The 24,005-nt window shown below is 49.6% G+C and overlaps 4 protein-coding genes across 4 annotated transcripts; 1 reads left to right on the forward strand and 3 right to left on the reverse strand.

The window, feature by feature from the left end:
* Positions 1-6,890: 6,890 nt before the first annotated feature.
* Positions 6,891-8,189, forward strand: EMWEY_00022990 (hypothetical protein, conserved; the record flags this gene model as incomplete). The annotated part of the gene is made up of 1 exon (XM_013477929.1): positions 6,891-8,189. One exon carries the CDS (start codon positions 6,891-6,893, stop codon positions 8,187-8,189), a length of 1,299 nt encoding a protein of 432 aa, XP_013333383.1.
* Positions 8,190-9,011: 822 nt separating this feature from the next.
* On the reverse strand, positions 9,012-14,517 carry EMWEY_00023000 (hypothetical protein, conserved; the record flags this gene model as incomplete). Its single annotated transcript, XM_013477930.1, has 5 exons — positions 9,012-9,108; positions 9,902-9,959; positions 10,077-10,135; positions 10,425-12,598; positions 12,811-14,517. The coding sequence occupies 5 exons, from the start codon at positions 14,515-14,517 to the stop codon at positions 9,012-9,014; spliced, it is 4,095 nt and encodes a 1,364-aa protein (XP_013333384.1).
* A 1,316-nt stretch (positions 14,518-15,833) lies between these two features.
* On the reverse strand, positions 15,834-19,422 carry EMWEY_00023010 (hypothetical protein, conserved; the record flags this gene model as incomplete). The annotated part of the gene is made up of 5 exons (XM_013477931.1): positions 15,834-15,840; positions 16,149-17,238; positions 17,464-17,701; positions 18,707-19,026; positions 19,350-19,422. The coding sequence occupies 5 exons, from the start codon at positions 19,420-19,422 to the stop codon at positions 15,834-15,836; spliced, it is 1,728 nt and encodes a 575-aa protein (XP_013333385.1).
* Positions 19,423-20,500: 1,078 nt separating this feature from the next.
* Positions 20,501-23,455, reverse strand: EMWEY_00023020 (hypothetical protein, conserved; the record flags this gene model as incomplete). Its single annotated transcript, XM_013477932.1, has 1 exon — positions 20,501-23,455. One exon carries the CDS (start codon positions 23,453-23,455, stop codon positions 20,501-20,503), a length of 2,955 nt encoding a protein of 984 aa, XP_013333386.1.
* Between the last annotated feature and the right edge of the window lie 550 nt (positions 23,456-24,005).

Genomic DNA, 24,005 nt, shown 5'->3' on the forward strand with positions numbered 1-24,005 from the left:
ACGCAATGCTATTGTCTACACTATTTCCAACAAAAACCAGATTATCAAGTTTTGAGGTATCAACGGGGGCTTGCTTTGCCTCCGTGTCCGCTAAACCGGGAGCTTGCTACGGCCATCTTCACACATCTGCCTGTGCCGTAGCGAATGGAACGGTGGATGGGGCTATAAACAGTAATTTATTATTCGTAACACTCCTTTGTATCCACCAGAAGCACCTGGAGAGGCACAATGTAGGGGGCACTGTGAGGGGCGAAGCGCTAACCACTGCACGGCCGTTTGAAACCAGCACGAAAAACCGTTTCCATAGGTGCTCCAGCGTGTTTTGAGACAAAGGAAACTCATCCTCCAATCACTACATTTAACAAATTGTAAGATATGTATACACCAAGTGCTACTCGAGCTCCCTTGCGAGAAGGGTCAATGCCGCACGGGCGTCCATCGAGGAGGAGCGCTGGCACAGAGGAACGGGATAGTGCTCCCTGCAAGTGAATTAATGCAAACTCTAAGCTGCGAAATGCCTCTAAGTAGTGCTCAAGAAAGCACTTTGTATCAAATATATGCCCGCAGCTGTCAGTGCACAAAAGTTAGCCGTTCTCAGCCACTGGATTTTCTCTACATCATCCTCTAGCATTGTCCGAGGATTTAGAATGCATGTCTACTGCTGATCCCTCCCATCAATATGTTCGTCGTTCGGTGAAAAACGTAACGCCCCTAGTCACAGCTTCCTTCCTACCTGCTAGGCTGAGCAGGCAAGTAACCTTCGTACAGCTCTCATGCATTTGCAACTGAGGCAAGTAAACTAAAAAATTGAAGCGTGATGTGTCTCGAGCAGTTCGCTGAGATGGAAAAAAGACAGAAATTTGAATTTCTGATGGCAAAAGGCTGTGTACGAGACACAGCTCAACGGAAAAGTAGACAAGCCGTTCCCTTTGCATTGAACGATTCAGCTATGGGGAAGCAGGCTTTTTGGAAGCAGAAGATTGCACTGGGTGTTGTGCAGTCCTCTGCCTTCGAGACCTTCCTTTCACTGACCTCCTCCCTTACCCCTGGAGACTACTGCAAAATGAATAGTACACAGTGGGCTGTGTGACAGGCAGTCCGAACCAGAGCTGAATGTCTCGCAGCCCCCTCAAAAAAAGTATTCCGTCTCGTGTTGTTCACGCTGTACGTTACCGGGAATTTTCCCTGCAAAACAAGTACACAAGATCATGGGAATTAGGATTTTGTGGATATCACATGCAGAATTCAGCCGTAACAGGCAAAATAACAGGCGCATGCGCTTGTGAACAGGAGCCCCAGGCTGGGTGCGGATCTTTTAGAAAGTGAATAGTTATCATGAACCATTTAGAAAAAATGATAAGTTCAGTCTTCTACAAGTCAGGGGAAAGAAAATTAGGCTTAAGTCACGATGACACAGTGTGAACAACAAAGCCAATTGAGAAACTTATACTTGACGGCAACTGTTTTGTGCTTATTTCGGAAACATGGGACAATGCAAGGTGAACTGTATAAGATTAAGCGAGCCAAATGAAATGCGTCAAATGAAGTGAGTGACTGAAGTGAACCGACTACGATAAGTCGTTAAACATACCAACCAAGGTTAGTGTTATTGTCACCATATCCACCCCTAGATGGTTCGCAGTGAGGCTGGTCGACCGGGTTACCGGGTGAGCGGCTGCAGAGACAGGAATCGGGGTCAAGGTGGCGCATTGCACCAAACTAGAGTCCTGAAAGTGCATAAGCCGGTGGAGCTTCTACGCAAATGAATATAATCAACGTGAGCAAATACTCCACGCGTTTAGGCAAAACTGAAGATTTTTCAGGTGAGGGATCAATTGCAAATCCTTCAATGGCTCATCTATCACATCTATTTGTACGTAGAGCTCTAGCGCTGCTTCGGCGTTTAGGGTTTAGGGGTTAGGGTTTTACGGTGAGCTCGTTTTGCATCTTCTACGACCTGGAGAAAAGCCTCCTCTAGTAGTTGCCCTACACTCTCGAGGGACTGCATAGGCCGCAAAACGGACAAGCAAGCCGCCGAATCGATGAACTAGGCAAAGAAGCTAAGAAACGCCACAATCTGAAGGGGAAGGTGGAGGGACTGACAACTTACCGGGTCGTAAGGCCATCCGCCCACTACTGCCTGCGCGAGACAAAAAAGATTCATATATTTTATACTAGTAAACGCTGCTTTATTTGTACCTGCTCAAGGACTGTGGTGATTTGCCATGGAATGCGTGCTGAGCGAATAGAAAGCTGCACGATATGACTCATAGGGCTCACATTTTTCTCTACGAATATCTTGACATCCACTCCCTTAAACGAGGTCGAGTAGACACCCGCTAAATTTCCTGCACAAAAGTACGCTACCAGCAAAACCGAGCAGCCATTAGCCAACTGCAGCTTCTTCGTTACAAAGAGCAGCAGCTGCTTCACCGCTAGGGAGCAGAGAACAGCAGGACTACCATCCCTTATCCTTTGAAGCAGAAAAACAGGAAAAGCTTGTCTTACTTCGTCCTAAATTCTCTTTAAATGCCGCAAGACGTTGTAAAAGGACAAGCACCTCTTTCAACACCACTTTGGCTCTGTCGCCTCCCTGATTGTCAGAAAGGATCTCACATGCACGTAATCAGTGCAATTCAACGCCTGCATCCTTACTTTACCTAGATGAAAGCAAACAAATGGCAGCTGACAGAGAAGTAGCCGCTAGATGGAACGAGTTCTTGTGCTCACGTCGAAGTTTGAAACTCGGGAAAAGTCATAGGGCTCCTCGCTCGTGGATGTGGATGAAATTGGGGCACGTGGAATTACGGGGATTGATGTTGCGTCAGATCCTTCAGTTTCCGGCCTTTCGAGTTCTATACTGGGGGAAAGTTGGTTGCAGGGATCCACCAGGCCAGGCACCTGACGGCCATGCATGCAGAACAGTGACAGGCAATCCTCCAGCTCTATCAACCCGCTTAAGTACGGCTTACTCTTGGAGTGGAAACATTAGCAACGTAGCGACTGCCACGTCGGAAGTAACACAGTGGATCCATGAGATTAAAAATCGTTCGTCATGGGCTGACCTCTTCGGATAATTTCCTCAAGTTCATCCTCCTTGTGCGCCATAGTTGTAAAGAGCACCGAGACAAGAGAAAGAAGATGACAGTTACGGAGACAACTGCAAGCAGAGCAAGCGGCTTCAGGAGGCGCTCGCTGGTATCTCTCCTGCTTCGCAGGAATTCATCGGTCGGACTCCCCACACTGACAGTCTTCTCTTCTCTTCGGAGGTGCGAACTGGAATTGAGGGGTGAAGAAGGGAAAACTGGCCTTTCATCCATTTTTTGCTTCTGAAGCCGCTATTTCATGACATGTGACTGAACTGGAGAGACGTCCCCCTGCTGTCCCTCGGTAAACACGATAGACACAACTGTTTGGGAGCCCAAACGAAATAATTAAAAAAATTAAAAATGTTGCAATTATGAAGGAATTTTCAAGTTTTCACTTGAATAATGGGGAGAATAAGGGGGCCAGTTGCCTCCCTGATCAAACGAATCCACACCACGCACGGGCCTCATGCACATCGTGCGGTTTAGTGCCGTTGCTGCTGCAATTTTTATAAGATAATGAGCATTTTATCTTAACGACTGGATAAGAACAAATGACCTTTCTACCTTATGGGAGCAACGAAATTCACTACACTTCGGAACTCACAGTAAAACTCCTGCCCGTGAACTGCTTCTGCACAAGTAAGTAACGTTGCAATATCTCCAACGGCAAAATAGCATCATACTACAGATTCTAACTTATTTGGGATAAATTCAAAAATTTCGTGGTGTCATGCTCCTTTGCGTGCCCTGTAAATGGCCAACGGCTCCCCGGCCCGCCGAAGGAAGTGACTCACATCATCCTTAAAGTACTAGGAAGACAAAAAGAATACGGCATATAATGCAATATAACTTCTGGGATGTTCAATAGTATTAGTCCAAATATGAGTGTGTAGACACACCTAAACCTGCGGCGGAGAGCGCCTGTGCGTGCATAGCCCTGCAAGGGATGTAATGGGATTCTGTCTCTTAGTAGAGAATAAAGTTTGAGCCATCTTCGAAGATCCTGCTCAGGCCACACACAATTCATATGGACTAATTTGAACCAGAGGCTCATCTGAAGCTATAACTGGCTGTGGCGGACTGCAGTTGGGTTGCATGGTAGACGCAGTGTATGTTCTTTTGGCGCCTACATTTCTACTTCGTAGGCAGCTGCCTACGGAACGTCAACTAACCTTTTAAACAATTGAATGCCATGTTAGTGCACGCATCAACATGGGGTTTGAGTGCATTTGCATCTTGGCCTGTCTTGCAGCACAAGTTGAAGCAAGCTGTGTGCCAGCGTATGAGGTGCATCCTGCTCTCTGCTACACCCCATTCCCTTGGCCTGCTGTGCACCTGAACCGTGGAGGGAGCAGGCGATGCCATCTGCTTCTTAAAAGTTTTTATCCTTTGCATTTAGTAGCTAAGCGACCTTCAACCTCTAGGTCCGCCAAAACAGAACGTACATACATGTTTCTGCGCCAGCCATTCCGAGAAAACGATAAGAAGTTTGCGCTTACTATAGCCGGAGAAGGGGTCACTCAGAAATATGGGAAGGAATATGGAACGGAGCACGGCCACATAGTTTGAGACGTAGGATACCGAAAAACCTGCAAAGTGGTACCGCGCATACCCAAGTCCGCATTACTTGTGCTAATTACTACCTTAGGTTGACAACGACAGTGATTGGCGCACAATATCGCAAAGTACATAGAGAAGGTACAGCCTTCGCCTCTGCTCTCTGGCCCAATCTCTGCGACTAGGCTTCGCTTCGTGGATAGCAGACGGTAGACGAAAGCCGGCGGAATCTCAGGGAAAAGTTGGAAATGTATTCAGGTATGTTTTACATTAGCATTATGCAGAGAGCCCACATTGGGCCAGCGTAGCTCTAAATAGCCTTATAGGTACCAAGGGGATGCTCTGTGGGAACACCGTCCACGCATGATATCTTCACATGGCGTTGTTGGGGTTGGTGAGCTTTGAGTGCATCTCTCAGATTTGCACACCATATTTGCATCATCTACAGTAAGCAGAAGGATGCCCATTAAGGACAGGGGCAACCCTAATTCAACGCCCTACACATGAGATGACAAAATGCACGGAACACTCTATGCAATCCAGCATGGCAATCTTGTTGTTGAATTACTGGACAAAACATGAACCAAAACCCAACATGGCAATCTTGTCTTTACAAGAGCCATAATCGGGTCAAACATGTGCCAGACGCTCAATGAATCCATCCCCAGAGCAGCCATTTAATTTTTTTGAAGACAGAGAGGAGCCCCTTATATAAGGAGAAATCGATGGGCATGCACACGAGCTGCGGAGAAAATGAAAAATGAAGACGCCATGCAGTGCGTATCAATATCTCCCAATGCTGGAGAAGTCAAAGGCATAAATGTCTTCACTCTAAAGTAAAAGATTAAGCTTTCCGAGTCCGATGATCTTGTTAATTGTATAGAAGGTTCACCACTCTTTTCTTGCTGTAGTAACATTCGTAACGTTAGGGACGCGTTCTCTCATATTCCAATACAGCCTGACGGCAAGCACGAGGCTTCATTATTGCATATAACCCCCCAAAATAGAGTACTTTTCTACGCTCCGGACTTGCAAGCGCAGATGGCGAACAGCTGCATGCGACATCATTCACCTAGTCATTAGAGGCTACGTGGAGTTCAGATGGAGACACAGTAATGCAAGCTACATAAACACCTTGTGAGGACCTGTTGCGAACAGGGCATAAAGGTCCTGCCTTTTCATTGGCACCCGGAAGCCAACTTGCAAGTCATTAGAAGTACATATTTTCACTTTCTCCCTTAAAGCCGGCAGGTCTTGGGCAGAGTTATGCCTTCGTGCCACTGGACCCGGGACACCTCGACACTGTAGGAGAGGTCAGGGGAAGCTTTTCTAAACTACACGTTAGGAAACATTTCGCCGCCTTTGCAGCTAATGCCGGTCGTCTGTTAGCATGGAGGCACTTACCCCCAATGCAGCGGCGCGCCTCGTTGACAACTGAGCAAGCTACTGGACGTCTTTCTTTTCCCTTGACACTGAAATAAATCTAAGTACGATTCCGTCGAAATCATGAAACATAGCACACTAGGCACGGAAGAGTCGGTTGCCGACTTGCATAAACTTCTGCTGGGGGTCCCGTGCCCGCTCGGGCCGTGCCTAGTGGCTCGTCCCCTAAAAGGGCATTCAACTTAATTTAATTTCGTATCAAATGATGCACGTAACAGTACAAATTATCTGTAAACGCCATTTGCAATGTTTGTCATAGAGACGCACACATTCCTGTCAACAGAATCAACGCGAATGGAACAACGTGCACGCCTCGAAGTATTTGACGGGGAAAAGGGCCCCCGTAGGGTTATGTGCCCACGAAGTCTTTAATTTTTCCTGTATGTGCATTTAAAGTTACTACAATAACACCTTAATAGGTGTGTTGTGCTCAGAGAGGCCTCCTCTTCAGCGGTAACAACAGCCAAGCTCCTCTCCCTCTCTTGGGGGCACGATTGTGTAGAGCAACGGCGACGCTGTTGCTCCTTCTGCCAGCCCCAAAGGAAGAAAGTAGCTTCGCACTTCTTCTTCTTTCAAATTTTATTATTATTATGTACTGAGTAATAGAAAAAGCTTGAAGGGATTCGTGTATGTTGGGTGTTTAGGAACTCTGCTGCGCGTCGATTGTCCTGGGTTATTTGGTGTTTGCTTGGGTGTGCCTTGTTTCTTCTGTATTGGTACCCCAGTTAGCCATTGACTGTACTTTCCTGTGATTTGCAACTAGCAGTTTATTTTTTGCTCTTCTGCGTGTGTTTGTTTAAAATGGCCCGTGCAACCCGCAGCCGCTGCGGGCCGTCTTGCTCGCGGCACGCTGTCCGTGAGATCAAGCAAGACCCCACCGCATCATCCCCGTACTCTGTTGCACAACCTGCTCCTTCTTCATCTTCTTCTTTCTCTCATGGAGCATCAGGAGCAGCAGGAGGAGGTGGTGGCAGTTCGCCTTCCTCGTGTGTTGCTCTCCCTGGCCATCGGCGGGTGCAGAGCGAGCGAATAAAGGAGGAGGTATCAGCGGGTCATGGCGTTCGTGCTTCTTCTAATCGCAGTGGCGCTCTTCCGGCAAGATCCGTCTCTTTAGCAGGTACTTCGCGTATAGCAGCTGGCGGCGTTGTTGGGTTGGGCGGCGGTGGTGCTGCTGCAGCTGGTGGTGGTACAACGGGAGCTGGCGGCGGGGGTGTCGGTGGTGTTGCTGTTGCTGGCATTGTGACCAACGGTGCATCGGCTCATAATTCTAGGGTTGGACCACGTGTTGGTGGTGGTGTTGGTGGTACTGCAGGTGTAGCAGCAGCTGCAGCACCAGGTTCAGGAGCAGCAGGTTCAGGAGCAGCAGGTTCAGGAGCAGCAGGTTCAGGAGCAGCAGGTGCAGCAGGAGGCGTCGGAGGAGCTGCAGCAACAGCAGCACTAGCAGGTTCAGCTGTTCCGGACGACAGTTTGTTGCTGTCAGTGTATCGATCAAGCTATGAGGGTATATCTTTGTTACCGGATCGATTATTGGCGACCTTACCGCGTTTAAAAACATTTCCTGAGGAGTACAACGCCTTAAGGTTATTTCTTCGTCCAATAGAACTTGCATGCGAGGCAGCACAGAAGACGGATTATCTGCTGCCGGTGGTGTTGCAGCAAATGGCATTTTCGATACAAGAATACCTACAGCGCGCCTTACAGCGACGTTTCCCTCATGCGGCAGTGCACAGCTACAGAATGTTAATAACAGTTTTATTAGAACATTTTCTTGTAGAAGGAAACCCGGAGTTTCATCTAGGAAAGGCATTTGCACAATTAGCAAACTCCTGCATGCAAGCCCGCGACTTGCACTTGCAAGTTGTCTCTGCTTACCAAGGATACTTGGATATGTGTAGGAGGGCGGGAATAGAACCCGAGGTAGGAGAAAGAACTGTTGCTAGACTCTTTATGGAGCATCTGCCTCCTTCTATTGCCCCAAGAGTAAGACTACAAGCTTACTTACGAGGGGTGGATGAAGACTTAGATGCTGTCGCGAGACTCGCCAGACAGATTGAAATCGCCGAAGAACATGCAAGAAGAACTGAACAACTCATTCAATAAATAATTTTTTTAATTAATACAACAAAATATATCTTTACTTTATGTATGCATACATATATATTTTATTCTTAAATATTCATTATATCCACGAGCTATGCACCCTCATGATGATCGATGTTGGTGGTGGGAATGATGATGATGCAGCAGCAACTGCAATAGCAGCTGCTGCTGCTCGTGCTGCTGCTTCTGGCCGAACTGCTCCGCAAAAAGAGGGAAAATTTGTACAAGACGGGAGGGCCGAACATCGAGGGATATACGACCCCAAAGTCTCCAAGGGATAGGGATACACCCACAGACACCCTGGCAGCAACGGCAGCAACAGTTGCTGCTGTTATTGTTTTTGTTGTTGCAGCTGCTGCTTCTTATTCAGCAGAATATCATTTTTCGTCCAGCTGCTGCAGCTGCTGTTGCATGGGTCTCCTTGGGGGTCTATATGTACCCTCTTGAGTCTCTCTCGTGCATAGCTACTATTTTTCGTTTATTTGTCGTCTTTTTTTTTGTGTCTTTCTGTGTCTCGTTCACCGTCGCAGACTCGTTGCCTCCCCGTCTTGCCTCCCAGTCTATGTCTCTGTCACGCTTTCTGTTGGTCTGCGTGACTCCGTCCCTTTGTGTCTCGGTCTCTCTGTCACTATTAGTGTCTCTTTCGTGCCTCGTGCTTCTTTCTGTCCCTCCATAGGGAAGTATATTCATATATGTATTGCATGCAGTCTCAACTGGCTGTGACCTGTATGTGTCTCGTGCGTTTCGTACCATCGCCCTGCGGCCGAAGCCGCAGCGCAACAGGTTTTCCGCTGCAGTTATTACAGCTGCCGCTGCTGCTGTTCATGCTTCTGCCGCCGCACTTGCTGCAGCAGCAGCAGCAGCAGCCAAATCTATGGAGTCTTTAGGGAGTATGCCAATAAACAAACCCGTGAGCATTCTGCCAACACAAAACCGAATACGTTATATGCGTCGCAAGACACCTGCGGTTGTAGCTGCTGCTGCTGTAGCTGCTTTTGCTACTGCATCTGCAGCAGCGCAGCAGCAGCAGCAGCAGCAGCAGCAGTTTGTGCTGCTGTTCGCTGGGCGCAGTATTCATTGCCTCTGCCGCCTCAAGGCGTTAGCAAACCCCTAGCTAGTATAGTGTGCTACATTCCGACAGTTTGTTGTGTTGGGGTGTGCGCAGCAGCACTACTAGACCCACCACGAGAACCAGCAGCTGCTGCAGCTGCAGCAGCAGCAGCAGCAGCAGCAGCAGCAGCAGCAGGATATTGTGGTGCATTAGACGGGGATTGCCCTGCGAGTACCCAGGGCCCCTGAGGCTGCTGCTGCACTATATGACCATGCATAATAAGATTATGCCATTTATCCTTTAATTGCGAATTCCTTCTGCTGCCTATTAATGGACCATATTCCTTCTCTATACGACGCCAATTACCAACCCCTAATTTATTTACTGCATCCACAAATGCCGCCGTCTCTTCAACAGACCAACGGCTCCGAGCACTGCAGCAGTAACAGCAGCAACAGCAGCAACAAGAGCAGCAGCATACAGAAAGAAATACAAGAAAAAAATCAACAACAATAAGAAGTACTAAGATCGATACAGATGGAACAAAGAATAAAGGTAGATAAAGTAAATAAAAAAGGATAAAAAAAGAATAAAAAAGAATAAAAAATAAATAAAAAATAAACAAAAAATAGAAAATAAATAATATAAAAAGTTTCCCCACCGTTTTCCCTCCGAGGAAATTTCGTCTCCAGGCCGAGGCTGCTTAACTCGCCCATCCGCTGCAGCAGCAAACACACCACCAACACCACCACTCCCTGCTGCTGCTGCTGCTGCTGCTGCTGTTGCTACATTTGTTGCTGCTGCTGATAAATGCCTGCATATCTGGGGAGACGTACGGTGTGAGGGGCAAGGGCCTTCTTGGCAGGTCTGCTGCTGTCGCTGCGTTGGAGGTTCCCTGCAGCAGCAGCAAACCACACAGTGCAGCAGCAGCAGCACCAGTAGGAATACATGGACGATAAGGAGACAACAGAAATGGAGTACACAGCAAAGACAGAGACAGACAAGGGGCAGCTAAAGAGACACCACAAATAAGCATACAGACATGCAGCAACAAGAGCAGCAACAAGAGCAGCAACAAGAGCAGCAGCAACAGCAGCAACAGAAGAAACAACAAAAGAAAAATTTATGGGAAAATAAAGAGAAATTAAACATTAAGAAGACACTCAATGGTTACTGCGACGCACCGCTCCTCTGTTGCCGTTGTTGTTGTTGCTGCTGCTGCTGCTTGTGTTGCTGGTGCTGCTGCTGTTGTCGCTGCTTCTTCTGTAGTCTCTCCGCCTCCTGATCGGCTCTGCTGCTGCTGTTGTTGCTGCTGTTGTTGCTGCTGTTGTTGCTGCTGTTGATGCTGCTGTTGAGGCAGATCAGTCGGAGGCCGACCAATCCTGGGGGCTCGGCACCTACTGTCTGCCACGGGCCCCACGAAGACACCCTTGCCGGGGAATATTCTGCTGCTGCTGCTGTTGCTGTTGCTGCTGCTGCTGCTGCTGCTGTGAGCCACTAAGCCTGGCCTTCGAAGCCACGGCAATTCCCTTCGAACAGCATATGGGCCCGAAGAGGTCCTAACATCTTCTCGCGATTCCCGTGTTGCTGCTGCTGCATGCGCTGCTGCTGTACTTGTTGCTGCTGCCTTTGCTGCTGGTACATTTGATCGTGCTGCTGCTGCTGCATTCGCTGCAGCTGCCTTTGCTGCAGCAGCAGCAGCTGCTGCTTGCCTATTCTGTGCTTCTTTGTAGGCTAACTGAGCAGCCACCGCAGCAGGAACGTGGCAAGGTCGGCTCTCTTGCATATCCAGGGCGGCGACCTGCCGCAGCTGCTGCTGCAGCAGTAGTTGTTGCTGCTGCATTCTCTGCTGAAACTGTGATTGTTGCTGCTGCAGTTTCTGCTGCTGCAGTTGCTGCTGCAGCAACATCTCCACTTGTTGACGTTGAGATGCCCACGTTGCATGCCACAGCAGCAGATGAGGTGGCGGCAAGGCCTTGCATGCTTCCTTAACAAAGGAGCAAATCTGCTGCTGCGCTGCAGCAGCAACATCACATAGCTGGACCCCCAAAGAAACATCATGGCGGGAAGAAGGAGAAGAGGGCTCTTCGCTGCTACGGTATGCAGCACCAGCCTCTCCTGCTGCAGCAGCAGCTGCTACAGTTGCTGCAGTTGGTGCTCCTTCTCGTGCTGCTTCTGTTGGTCCTGCTGCTTCTGCTGCTGCTTCAGTTGATGCTGCTGCAGCTGTCCTCTTTGCAGCCACCACATGCGCCGCACGTGAGGTCTCCGCCTTCCCTGCTGTTGTTGCTGCTGCTGCTGCTGTTGCTGCTGCCGCTCCTGCTGGGTCTCGCGAGGCTGACCTGGAGGTATCAGATCTTCCTGACGTCTGTGGTAATTGAAACAATTTCAGTTGCTGCTGCTGCAGCAGCAGCTGCTGCTGCTGTGGTTCGGTCCTCGCAACAGCAGCGGCCCTCTCCAATGTCTGAGGTGGCCTTTGCTGCTGGCTGCTCGGTTTTGCTGCAGCAGTTGGTAGCTCCGCAGCAGGAGAGGAGAGGGTTCTTTTTGCTTTTGCTGCCGCTTCTGCTATCCTTACTTTCGTGTCTGCTGCAGCAGCACGAGGAGGTCCAGCAGCAGAAAGTGCAGCAGCAGATGATGCAGCAAGAGAGGGTGAGGCAGCAGAACGGGAAGCAGCAGCCTTACTCACCTCCCCTTCGTGCAGCCTCTCCCGATGCGCTGAGACAGAGATCCACAAACCATCGGGCTTTTGTGAGCCCACTGGAGGTGCAGCAGCAGCAGCAGCAGCAGCGTGTGGTGCAGCAGCAGTAACGTGTGGTACAGCAGCGGCTGCTGTAGCATCTGTTGGTGGGCAAACTGGGGCATCGGCACATTCTGCAGCAGCAACAAGCTCTGTACCAGCAGGGGCAGGAGCAGCACTGGGTGCAGCACCAGCAGCAGCACTTGCTGCCTCCGCTGCAGCAGGCGCCGTCACTGGGGCTGCAGCAGCACTTGAAGCAGCAGCAGCTGCTGCTGGTGAAGATACAGCACGGGAGGAGGCGCTTCCTTGGGAGTCGGGATCTTTGCTTGAGCTGCTGCAGCAGCAAGGTCCTGTCACAGTGGTGCTGCAGCAGCAGCTGCTGCAGCAGCAGCCGCTGCTGCTACTGTACAGGGGGCACTGAGTGTTCCTGCACTGCAGCATCTCGGCAAAGTGCTCCAGGCTCCTGTCTGCAGCAATACGAGCAGCAGAGGCAGCAGCAGCAGCAGCGGCAGCAGCAGTTTCTCCAGGGATATTGCTCCAGGACTGCTGCGCCACTCCTGCTGCTGCTTCCTCTGCTGGTCCTGTTGGTCCTCCTGCTGCTCTATTGCCAGAAGAAGCAACTTCCTGCAGTCATAGAACCAACGATGTGCTGCAGCAGCAGATTGACCCCGCAGCAGCAGCAGCAACAGCAGCAGCAGCAGCAGCGTGAAGACTAGCAGCACCAGGAGGACAGAACTGAAATACAACTACCATGCGTAACCATCATCAACGTCAGCAGCAGCAGCAACAACAGCAACAGCAGCAGCAGCAGCAGCAGCAGGAAGCGATGCACGTACATCCGCTGTTGATTGAAGACACAAAGAGACCTGCAGCATCGCATTGCTGCACTGCAGCAGCAAATTCTGCAGACTGACGCAAACCCTAATAAGAAAACTTCTATTGGGGGGCCCCCATTGGGGGCCCCACCGGTGCAGCACGGAGGACATACGAGTGTTCATGGGCCCTCTGGGGTACTCCCCAGGTAAGGGTCCTTGTGCTGCAGCAGCATCAGCAGCAGCACAGGAAGGTGCAGTTTCTGCTGCCAATGTTGATGTTTCTGCTGCTGCTGCTGCTGCTGCAGAAGGATGCATGCACTGCGGCAGCAGCATCTCCTTCGTAGTCTCTGCGCCAAATATAGAGATAAACCTCCAGAACGCAGGGCACTGCTTGCGTCTCTGCTTCTGCTGCTTCGGCTGCTGCTGCTGTTGCTGTTGCTGCTGCTGCTGCTGTGTGTCTTCACGTTGCTTTTTGGGGGCAACAGCAGCAGACAGCCAAAGCTTCGTTATTATATTTAAGTAAGAAGAGCCTAGCAGCAGCAGCAGCAGAGAGCGGAAGAGAGAGGCGCGATTTACACTAAGAGCAGGGGGGCCCTCAAGGGGCCCCCCAAGGACCCCCCTTAGGGCATGCTGCCCCTTATACTCCTCTGAACCCTCCGCACTTACAGTCTCTAGCTGCAGCAGCAGCAGCAGCAGCGTCTGCAGCAGCGCTGCCTCCATAGAATCATTGCGCTTGCGGCCAGAAGCACCCGAAGTGGTAGACGCAGCAGCAGCAGCTGCTGCTGCTGCTGCAGGAGCATGAGAAGGGGAAACAGAGCTGCTGCTGGTGAGACAGTGTCTATGCTGCTGCTGCGGCTGCTGCTGCTGCTGCTCCGCAGTAGCAGCAGCAGTATCCGGGGCCTCTGTGGCCCCCAACGGGTGCATGCAAGTAAGAGAGCAGCAGACAGGAGAAGAAAGAAGAGAATAAGACAGCATATCTGACAGCAGCAAGAAGAAAGGGGGACATTTGCTGCGTATACACCCCAACTGTAGAGGAGGGAAGGGGGCCTCGTCATCAGGGGGGCCCCCCAGCAGCAAATGGTATGACCATACCCTTTTTCTTAGGTTGCTGCTTAGCTGCAGCAAGAAGGAGTCATCTAATGGGCACCAAGAAGGGGAAGGAACATTTGCGTCCTCTTCTTCTTCTGTTGCTGCTGATGGTGCAGAAGCTGCTGTTGCTGCTGCTGGTGTTGGTGCTGATGCTGCTCTTGAGGATACATTAGATGCAGCAGCAGCAGCAGCAGCAGCAGCAATTGCATCGGCTATACCGGCGACAGAACTTCCACCGGCTAGTTTGTTGTAGGCAGATGTTGCTGCTGCTCCTGTTGATGCTGCTGCTGCAGGTGTTGCTGCTCCTCCGCCTGATTTTAATGCTGCTGCTGCTGCTGGTGGTGGTGTTGGTGCAGCAGCAGCAGCAGCAGCAGCAATTGCATCCGCAATGCCGGCGACGGAGCTTCCTACGGCGAGTTTTTTAAAGGCAGAAGAAGAGTGACCCGCCCTTGATGTTGCTGTTGTTTTTGCTGCTGCTGGTGTTGCTGCTGCTTGTGTTGTTGTTGTTGTTGCTGCTGCTGCTGGTGTTGCTGCTGATGCTGCTGGTTTTGCTGCTGCTGCTGCTTCTGGAGCAGCAGCAAGAGACGGCTCACAAGGGAGCTCTGTTGGCTCTTTACGAGCGGAGGGCGTTGCGTCCATCCAGGCACTCGGCCGGGAGGAAGACATAGGGGTCTCCAGACGGCTGGGACCCGGCATTCGCCAGCAGCAGCAGCAGCAGCGGCGGCAGCAGCAGCAGCGGCGGCTGCGGCAGCAGCAGCAAGAGCAGCAAAGTGGACCTCAGCAGCAGTAGCAGCAAAGGGATAGACAACAGGAGATGACGTAAGAACAGAAGGAAGGGTTTTGGATTACTCTAAGGGCAGCAAGATATACACAGCTATGGTCTCGGGGGGTTTGCTGCTGCAGCAGTTGTGCTGCTGCTCCTGCTGCTCCTGCTGCTGCTGCTGTGGAGTTTAGAAGATAAACAATGTATGCAAAAAAGACAGCCAAAATCAAGAAAAGCCAAAGAAGACAAATAAAACAAACCCTAACCATAAACCCTAAACACTAAACCCTAAACCCTAAACCCTCAACCCTAACCCCAAACCACCACCAACCCCCCCAGGGAAGCGCCTCCCTCTCTTTTTGCCTCTTCTTCTTTTTTTAGGGTTTGTTACTTCTTTATTATGGCAAAAACAATAAAAAGACAAAAGAATATAAAAAGAAGAACAGTTGTTTCCCTTGAGACTGTTGTGAGGCAGCAGCAAAGTCTTTGGAGGCCTCGTGCTGCTGCTTCTTGCTGCTGCTGCTGCGGCACAAGAGCAGCTGCTGCTGCCGTTCGTCTAAGATCCGCGTAATAAAACAATAAAAATAAACCCTACTTTTATGAATTCTTTTCTTTTGTTGTTTTATTTATTTTTTATAATCATAGAAATACATTTCTCCGCAGATCCAAGCAGCAAGAGCAGCAAGTGACCCTGGCCGGTGGGGGGGGAAGAAACATAAACCCTAAACCCTAAACCTTAGCAACACCGAACTAAACACCTCTTAAACCCTAAACCCTTGAAATGGTCACCCTTATAAACCCTAAACCCTAGCAATTAAGCAGCTAAAACCCCTAATTCCCATCCCCTGCCTCTCCCCTCTTGTCATGACGGTAACATCAATAATTACTTAAACCCTCGGGACTGCGTGTGCTCGTCTTCGTAAACCCTAAACCCTAAACCCTAGCCCAAATAAACCCTAAGTTGCCATTTCTGTATCCATATACACTCGAAAAACCCTAATTCTCCCCAACCTGAGGGGCCCCCCCAGTACACCACCATCCCCTAGGGTCTAGGGTTTACGACCCTAAACCCTAAACCCTAAACCCTAAAACCCTAAAAAAGGAGGAAATAACTCCTGCAGTATCTGCTGCCTTCCTGGGGTTCTGCCCTTTCTACATTCACCAGGACCTCCTCCTCCCCCGTCTCTATAGTCTAAGCCCTAAGCCCTAAGCCCTAAACCCTAAACCCTAAACCCTATTAGCATAAAATGCTAATAAGTAAAAAAAATAAGTAAATAAATCATAAATAAATAATAAATAAATAAATAAATAAATGAATAAATAAATAATATAAATAATACAACTGCGCAGACAGCAGAATCTGCTCGCAGAATCAGCAGCACGTGACAAAAACATTACTAGACAGGCTGCTGCTGCGGCTGCTATTGCTGCTGCTGCTGCTGTTGCTTTTGTTGCTGCAGCAACAGCAGCTGCTATTGCTGCTGTTGCTGCTGCTGCTGCTGCTTACGCTGCAGTAAATAGCTGCATGCGCCTCCTTATGTTAATATTGAGGGCTCGCCACTCATCCCTCTCAGGGGTACAAAAAACAATTTTAAGCCTCTGCTGCTGCTGCTGCTGCTGCTGCTGCTGCTGCTTGTGCTGCTGCTGTTGCTGAAGCTGCTGCAGCTGCCAGCGGTGTGCTGCAGCAGCAGCACAATATGCAGCTGCATGCAGAGGATATCCTCCTGCTGCAGTACCCAGCAGCGGCACAGCGAGGGTTTGCAGCCCCAAGGCAGCAGCAGCATCAAAGGCACGAGTATAACAAACCTCTAATGCATGCAGATAAGGGGCTTTTTGCTGCCGCTCCTCTTGCTGCTGCTGCTGCTGCTGCTTCCGCATCTTTGTTTCATTTACATCACAATCTATTAGCTGCAGCAGCTGCTGCAGCAGCTGCTGCCGCGGCAGCACAGCGTTAGGCTCAACACAGTGCAGCAGGAAGAGAGGAGGAGCAGCAAACCCTGGTGTTAATACAAGAGAGCCGCGCTGCAGCAGCAAATGAGGGGGAAGAGGGACCCTATCTCCTGCTGCTGCTAATGCTGCTGTTGCTGCTGCTGCTGCTGTTCCTGGTTCTGCTGCTTCTACTGCTGCAGCAGCTGCTGCTGCGTCTGCTTCTGATAGTGCCGCTTCTGCTGTCCATGGACCGCAGTCCCTGCATGCACCATTCAGTGCTGCTGCTGCTCTTCGCGCTGCTGCTGCTGGCCCTATTGCTGCTTCTGCTGTTGCTGCTGCTGCTTCTGCTGCAGGGGGGGAGAGTGGCCACTGTTGCTGCAGTTGTGGGGTCAGCAGCTCTGCATGCATTTTTTGTGCAACAGCAAGGAATGCATCAACAGCAGCAGCAGCAGTAGTGCATCCTTGTAGTTGTTTCTGTTGCATGAGTCTATGCTGCTGCTGTTGCTGCTGCTGCAGATGCTGCTGTTGCTGCTGCAGGAATAGGTGCAGCCAAGGACCAGCAGCAGAGAATATCTGTGCTGCACCCTCGAAGGCTCTTCCTTCCCCATATATACGCAAAGAACGATCTATGCCCGTCACTACCCCGCAGCAACGTAGCTTAGATACATCTGCAGCAGCAGCAGCAGCAACAGCAGCAACAGCAGCAGCAACAGCAGCAGCAATGATAATGACCATATTACTTGCTACACAGCGGCAAAGAAAAAGACCACAAAATCTGCTGCTGCAACAGCAAAATAGCAACAACAGCAGCAACAGCAACAGTAACTGCAGTAGCAGCAACAGCAGCAGCAGCAGCAGCAACAGCAGCAGCAGCAACATGGCAATCAACTTACCTCCGAGGTGTAATGCCACATAGTCCCACACCCCAGCAGCAGCAGACTGTGTATCCTCCTCATCCTCCTGCTGCTGCTGCTGCTTCAGCGGCTGCTGCTGCTGCTGCTGTTGCTGCTGCTGCTGCTGCGTCTCTTGCTGCGGCAGCAGATGAGGAGGCAAGTCTGGATCAGCAACTCTCCAAGCAGAAGGAATTTCTTGGCAATTCATATCCAATGGTGGCTCACAAGGAAGAGGTACCTAACACACAAACCCTAAACCCTAAACCCTAAACCCTAAACCCTAAACCCTAAACCCCAAACCCTAAACCATAGAGAGTAGACCCTAAACCCTAGAAAGCATTAATCCTTGAGTGATACGTCCTCAAGACGTTAAGTGGCTCGTGCTTTGATGTTCTAGGGTTTACTAGGGTTCAGGGTTTAGGGTTTGGCTCTTATTGAGGGTTTAGGGTTTATATATATATCAATTCCTGAGGGTTTAGGGTTTACGCTGCTAAATAAGGAACAATCTATATCCCCTCCTAATTCCTAATTCTTAATATTTCCTTATGAATAATAAAATAAAAATTTTTTTAGGGTTTAGGGTTTATTAGGGTTTAGGGTTTAGGGTTTAGGGTTTAGGGTTTAGGGTTTAGGGTTTACGGGTTTAGAGTATGCGTCAACCCTTTTGAATAATAATCTTTGAATTTCTGCTGATGGAGATTTTTTTGCCAATTTCTTTAAACCCTTACGACTACGAAAATTAGGGAAGGTACTAGAGGGGATATGACGCATGCAACGTTGCTGCTGCTGCTGCTGCTGCTGCTGCTGCTGCTGCTGTTGCTGCTGCTGCTGCTTGTGGAGGTGGGGGAGAGAGAGCAGCAACAGATGAGGTGCGCCACTTTTCAAACCATTCCATAACTCGACAGGGGGTACCCTTGAGGGGGGCCCCCTCATTGAGGTGGGGGGGCCCCCAGAGGGGGCCCCCAAAAGGGTAGGGGGCCCCCATAATGGTAGGGGGCCCCTACTAGCCTGGGTAGCAGCAACGGAAGCAGAGGGGAGAAGGGAAGCAAAAGGGTTGAGGAGTGACGCAGCAGCACGCATGCTCGTTATTAGCAGCAAATAGTTCTAAGGAGAAGCAGCAGGAGCAGCAGCTAGTCTCTTGCTGCTGCTGCTGCTGCTGTTGCTGCTGATGTTGTTGTTGTTCGTGTTGTTGATCGTGTTGCTGCTGCTGTTGTTGCTGCTGCAGCTGCTGCAGCCGTCTTACTACTATCTGCTGCTGCTGCTGTATAGACAGCTGCCTCTCTTTATTTTTATTTATTAATAAAGAAGGACGAGGGGGGGGCAAAGGAGAAGAAGAAGGCCCATACAACGAACTATGACGCTGCTCGTGCATGCTGCTGCTGCTGCTGCTGCTGCTGCTGCTGTTGTTATTGTTGTTGTTGTTGTTGCTGCTGCTGCTGCTGTTGCTGGTGCTGCTGCTGCTGTTGATGGTGGTTCTGATGATGATGATGGTGGTGGTGGTGCTGGGGGGAGGATGTGTGGGGCTATTGCTGCTGCTGCAGGTGTGCTGCTGCTGCTGTTGCGCTGCAGTGGCGCAACAACAACAGCAGCAGCAGCAGCAGCAGCAGAAGCAGCAGCAGTTGTTGGTGTGTATGTGTGCTGCTTCTCTGCTGATTCTTCCTTGTCTGCCTCTTCTCTATGCTTGACAAACAGACGTTTCCTGCTGCTTCTGCTTCTGCTGCTGCTGCTGCTGCTCGTGCTGCAGCTGCTGCTGCTGTAACCCCCTCTCTTTGTCTCCCTTATTTACACTAAGATAGAGAAATGCATTAAATAAACAAATATATTTAATGAATTAAAGACAAACAAATACAAAAAAATATCTGCATGCGCTTCCTTCTCTATGAGACTCGACCTGTTGCTGCTGCTGCTGCTGCTGCTGCTGTTGCTGCTGTTGCTGCTGTTGCTGCGGATCTGGCTCATGTTGTTGCTGCTGCTCGTCATCCACTATAATCTAAAGATGAAGGAAACGAGGGGAAAGGAAGTCAATTATAGAGACAAAGCCCCAAAAGAGCCGCTGCATGCATGCAAAGCATGCATGCAGCAGGAGGGAAAGGAGGGGGGAATAACCGCGGTGTATATATAGAGAAAATGGTTGTTTTGTTGCTTTTTATTTATTATTTTATTATTAATTAATTAATTAACTCTTTTAAAAATATTTTTATTCTTTTTTATTTATTTTTATTCTTATTTCTTCTCCTTGGAGAAAAAACAAGAAAATATATAACGAGCTGCCTATACACCTGAATACCTTCGATGATGATTTGTGTATATATAACACTATAAATTATATTTATATAAATAAATAAATAAATATATTTATATACATTATTATTTATTAATATACTTATTAATATATAAATTAATATATATTACTATATTATTAAATAAATATACATAATAATAGTATATATATAGCTGCCTATACACCTCAGCATCAGTAAATAAAAAGGAAATATTCCTTTTATTTCTCCTATTATATATGTCTATTCCTTCTTAATTAATTAAATTAATTAAATTAATTAATTAAATTAATTAATTAGTTACTAATTAATTGATTAATTAATTATTTTTTATTTCCTTTTTTTATTTATTTATTTAATTAAAACTTAAAATTGCTGCTGTTGTTAATAATTAGGTGTATATACACCCAACACATTTGCTGCTGCTGCAGGTTGCTGCAGCAGCAAACGGTTGCTGCAGCAGCTGCTGTTACTACTGCAACAGCAGCAAAAACAGCTGCAGCAGGAAAAGTAGCTGCAGCAGCAAAACAATCTGCTGCAGCAACAAACCAGCTGCAGCACCTGCTGCTAATGCTGCAGCATCTGCTGCTGCTGCTACAGCAGCAGCACAGACAGACAGAACTCCCTACCTAATATATATAATGAGGTGTATATACACCATAAAAAGATTTAATTAATTAATTAATTAATTAATTAATTAATTAATTAATGCAAAAAGAAGAAAAAAAAAAGAAAAAGAAAAAAAAAAGAAAATAAATTTATAGGGAAGGAAGGGCGCTGCTGCTCAGCCCGCGACGTCGCCGCTGCTGCTGCTGCTGCTGTTGCTGTTGCTGCTGCTGCTGCTGTTGCTGCTGCTGTTGGTGTTGCCGTTTGAGCATAGGCAGTGCTGAGGTACTTCTTGACTGCTTTGCTGCTGCTGCTGCTGCTGTTGCTGCTGTTGCTGCTGCTGCTGCTGCTGCCCTTCGTGTCTGCGGAGGAGGGAAGCAACGAGAGAGCCCAACACGGGGCAACCGGCTGCTGCTGCTGCTGGATCTGCTGCTGCTGCTGCTGCTGCTGCTACCCTTGTTGTTGTTGTTGTTGCTGCTTATCTTGCTGCTGTTGCTGTTGCTGGTGTTGCTCTTGCTGCTGTTGCTGCTGCTGTTGCTGCCCTTGCTGCTGTTGCTGCTGCTGCTGCTCTTGCCTTTGGCATTCCTGCCTGCAGGTCCAACAGAAGGCGTAGTCTTCTGAGCAGCAGCAGAAGACTGTGCTGCTGCTGCTGTTGCTGCTGCTGTCGCTGCTGTTGTTGCTGTTGCTGCTGCTGCAGGGGCTGGTTCCTTTGCTGCTGCTGCTGCTGCTGCTGTTTGTGTCTGCTGCTGCAGCTTCTGCAGTCTCTCATCTACTTGTGATAGGAATGTTCTTGCTGCTGCAGCAGAAGCAGATGCAACAAAGTGGCTGCTGCTTCTTGCTGCTGCTGCTGCTGCTGCTGCCTTCCTCTCTAGGCGTGTTTCTACCCCGTGGGTCAGCAGCACAGGGGACCCAGACGCTGCTTCCTCTGCTGCTGCTGCTGTTGCTGCTGCTGTTGCTGTTGCTGTTGCTGCTGCTGGAAATGTGGCTGTGTCTGTTGCTGCAGCAGATATTCTGCGTGAGCTGCTGTTGCTGCTGCTGCTGCTGCTATCTGCATGCGTCCCGCTGAATATTTCCTTAACTTCCTGCTGCAGGCGCTGCCACATCTTCGGCTGCTGCTGCTGCTGCTGCTTCTGCTGCAGCAGCGGGCTGTTAGAGGCAAAGAGGGACTTGTAGGGAGAGGGGATGTTGCTGCTGCATGCGCTGCTCGGTCTGCTGCTGTTGCTGCTGAAGGGTGCTGCTGCTGCTGCTGCTTCTGCACCTCTGCATGCTTCTGCTATTACCTGCGTGCTGCTGCTGCCCAATAGTTCCAGTAAGTTCGTCGTGCTGCTGCTGCTGCTGCTGCTGCTGCTCTGTGCTGCTGCTGTCTCTATACTGAGAGGTCCATCAACATCAAAGGATGGGGAGGCGTCGTCACTCTCTTGCAGCACTAGCTGCTGCTGCTGTTGCTGCTGCTGCTGTTGCTGCTGCTGCTGTTGCTGCTGTTGCTGCTGCTGCTGCTTTTGCTGCTTCTGCTGCTGCAGTATTCTAGGCAATTCTTCATCAGAGATAATGACGGAAATCTCTTCGCTGCTCGCCTCTGTTGGTGCTGTTGGCGTCTTTGCTGCTGCTGCTGCTGCTGCTGCCGGTGCTGCTGCTGCTGCTTCTGCTGCTGCTGCTTCTGCTGCTGCTGCTTCTGCTGCTGCTACTTCTGCTTCGGCTGCCTCGTCCACACGCTTTGACGAATGGCGTGGCCGTTTGCCTACACTCGTGCTGCTGCTGCTGCTGCTGTTGCTGCTGCTGCTGAGGTTGTCGCTGCTGTTGGTGCTGCTGCTGCCGCTGCTGCTGCTGCCGCTGCTGCTTCTTCTGTCTGTGCCATCGCTGCTGCTGCGTTTTCTACCGCGCTTTTTATGCTGCTGCTGAGCCTCTTGCTGCTGCTGCTGCAGCTGCTGCTGCTTTGCATGCGGCAGTTGTTGGGTCGGTGCGACGGAGGTATCAACAGTAGACCTTCTGCTTCCATTTAGCCCCATAAGGTCTGCTGCTGTTGTTGTTGTTGCTGCTGCTGTTGCCGTTGCTGCTGTTGCTGCTGCTGCTGCTGTTGCATCTGCTGCCGTCGCTGCATCCGTTGGCTCCCCGGCCGTCAATGCTAGTCCGTGTAGATCATTTGCTGCTGCTGTTGCTTTTGGTGCTCCGGTCCCATCTGTTGCTCCTGCTGCTGCTGCATCTGCTGCTGCTGCTGTTGTTGCTGCTGCTGCTGCAGGTGCTGCTGCTGCTGTTTCTGGTTCTGAGTCGCTGCAGCTGCTGCTTGGCCTTAAGAGTTCTTCTAAGTCGAACATTTCTGTTAGCTGCTGCACAGGTGGACTAACATCTGCTTCTTGCTGCTGCTGCCATCTTGCTGCTGCTGCAGCAGCAGCAGCAGCAGAAGCAGCAGCAGCAGCAGCAGCATCTCCTCCTGCTGCTGCTGCTGCAGCAGAAGATGTTTCTGCTGCAGATACAGCACCACCAATAACATCATTCCTTCTTATATCATTATGAATCTGTTTTTGCTGCTGTTGCTGCTGCTGCACGATCATCAACTTTTGCTGCTGCTGCTGCATTTGCTGCTGCATTTGCTGCTGCTGCACTTGCTGCTGCTGCTGCTGCTGCTGCTGCTGGATTATAAGAGAATTAGTATATTGCCAACAAGAATGTTTATATATTTTTTTCCTTATTGGCTTCCACATACGATTAGGATTAAGAGGAATAAATTTATCTTTTTTTATTTGCTGCACGCAGCAGCAAAATGTTGCTGCAATTAATTCTGCTGGCAGCAACTGCAGCGCAGCAAATGTCTTGCTGCTGCAAGGAAGAGGAAGCAGCAAATGTTGCGGTGGTGGGGTACTGCAGCATGAACATGGTAACGGTAAGGATAAGAAAGACCACTGTGCTAATTGCTTCTCTCCCGCTGCTGTTCCTCCTCCTGCTGCTGCTGCTGCTGTTGTTGTGTCGCTGCAGTCTAGTAGGTGATGAGGACCTATACCACAGTACTGCTGCTGCTGCTGCTGCTGCTGTTGCTGCTGCTGCTGTTGGGCAGGGGAGGCAGCCTTAAGGGGAATTATCTCCCCTCCCCCGCGCAGAGGAATGACTGGCATAGGAGAGGAGGAGATAAGGATTTATCTGCTGCAGCAACTGCTGCTGCAGCAACTGCTGCAGCAGCAACAGCTGCAGCAGTTGCTGCAGCAAATAAGCCGGTTGTGTGTGTCTGTTAGATAATTGCTGCTCATGCGGCAGTTAGCAGCAGCAGCAGCACACATTAATTTTTCATACAAAAGACGCAGATGCAGCAGCTGCAGCAGCAGCAGCAGCAGCAGCAAAGAAGATAAGCTAGCAGCAAAAAGGTGGTGAGGTCGTTGTATACAGAGGGGGGGTTGGGGGGGGGGAAAAGAAAGAAGAATAAATAAGTTATTATTTGTTGCTGTTTATTATATTAATAAATACATATAAATAAAACATTTATTTAATTTATTTCTTATTAAAAAAAAAGAAAAAAGAACAAAAATATGCATATACACCTTGGGGTGTACAGGCAGCTTGTTGGTCTGCGGCAGCCCCGACAAGTCCAGCAGCAACAGCAATGAGCTGTTGCTGCATGCAGCAGCAGCAGCAGCAGCAGCAGCAGCTGCTGCTGCTGCTGCTGTTGCT

This window comes from Eimeria maxima, genomic scaffold, assembly GCF_000499605.1.
Source record: "Eimeria maxima Weybridge genomic scaffold, Emw_scaff228, whole genome shotgun sequence".
Taxonomy (NCBI): Eukaryota; Apicomplexa; class Conoidasida; order Eucoccidiorida; family Eimeriidae; genus Eimeria; species Eimeria maxima.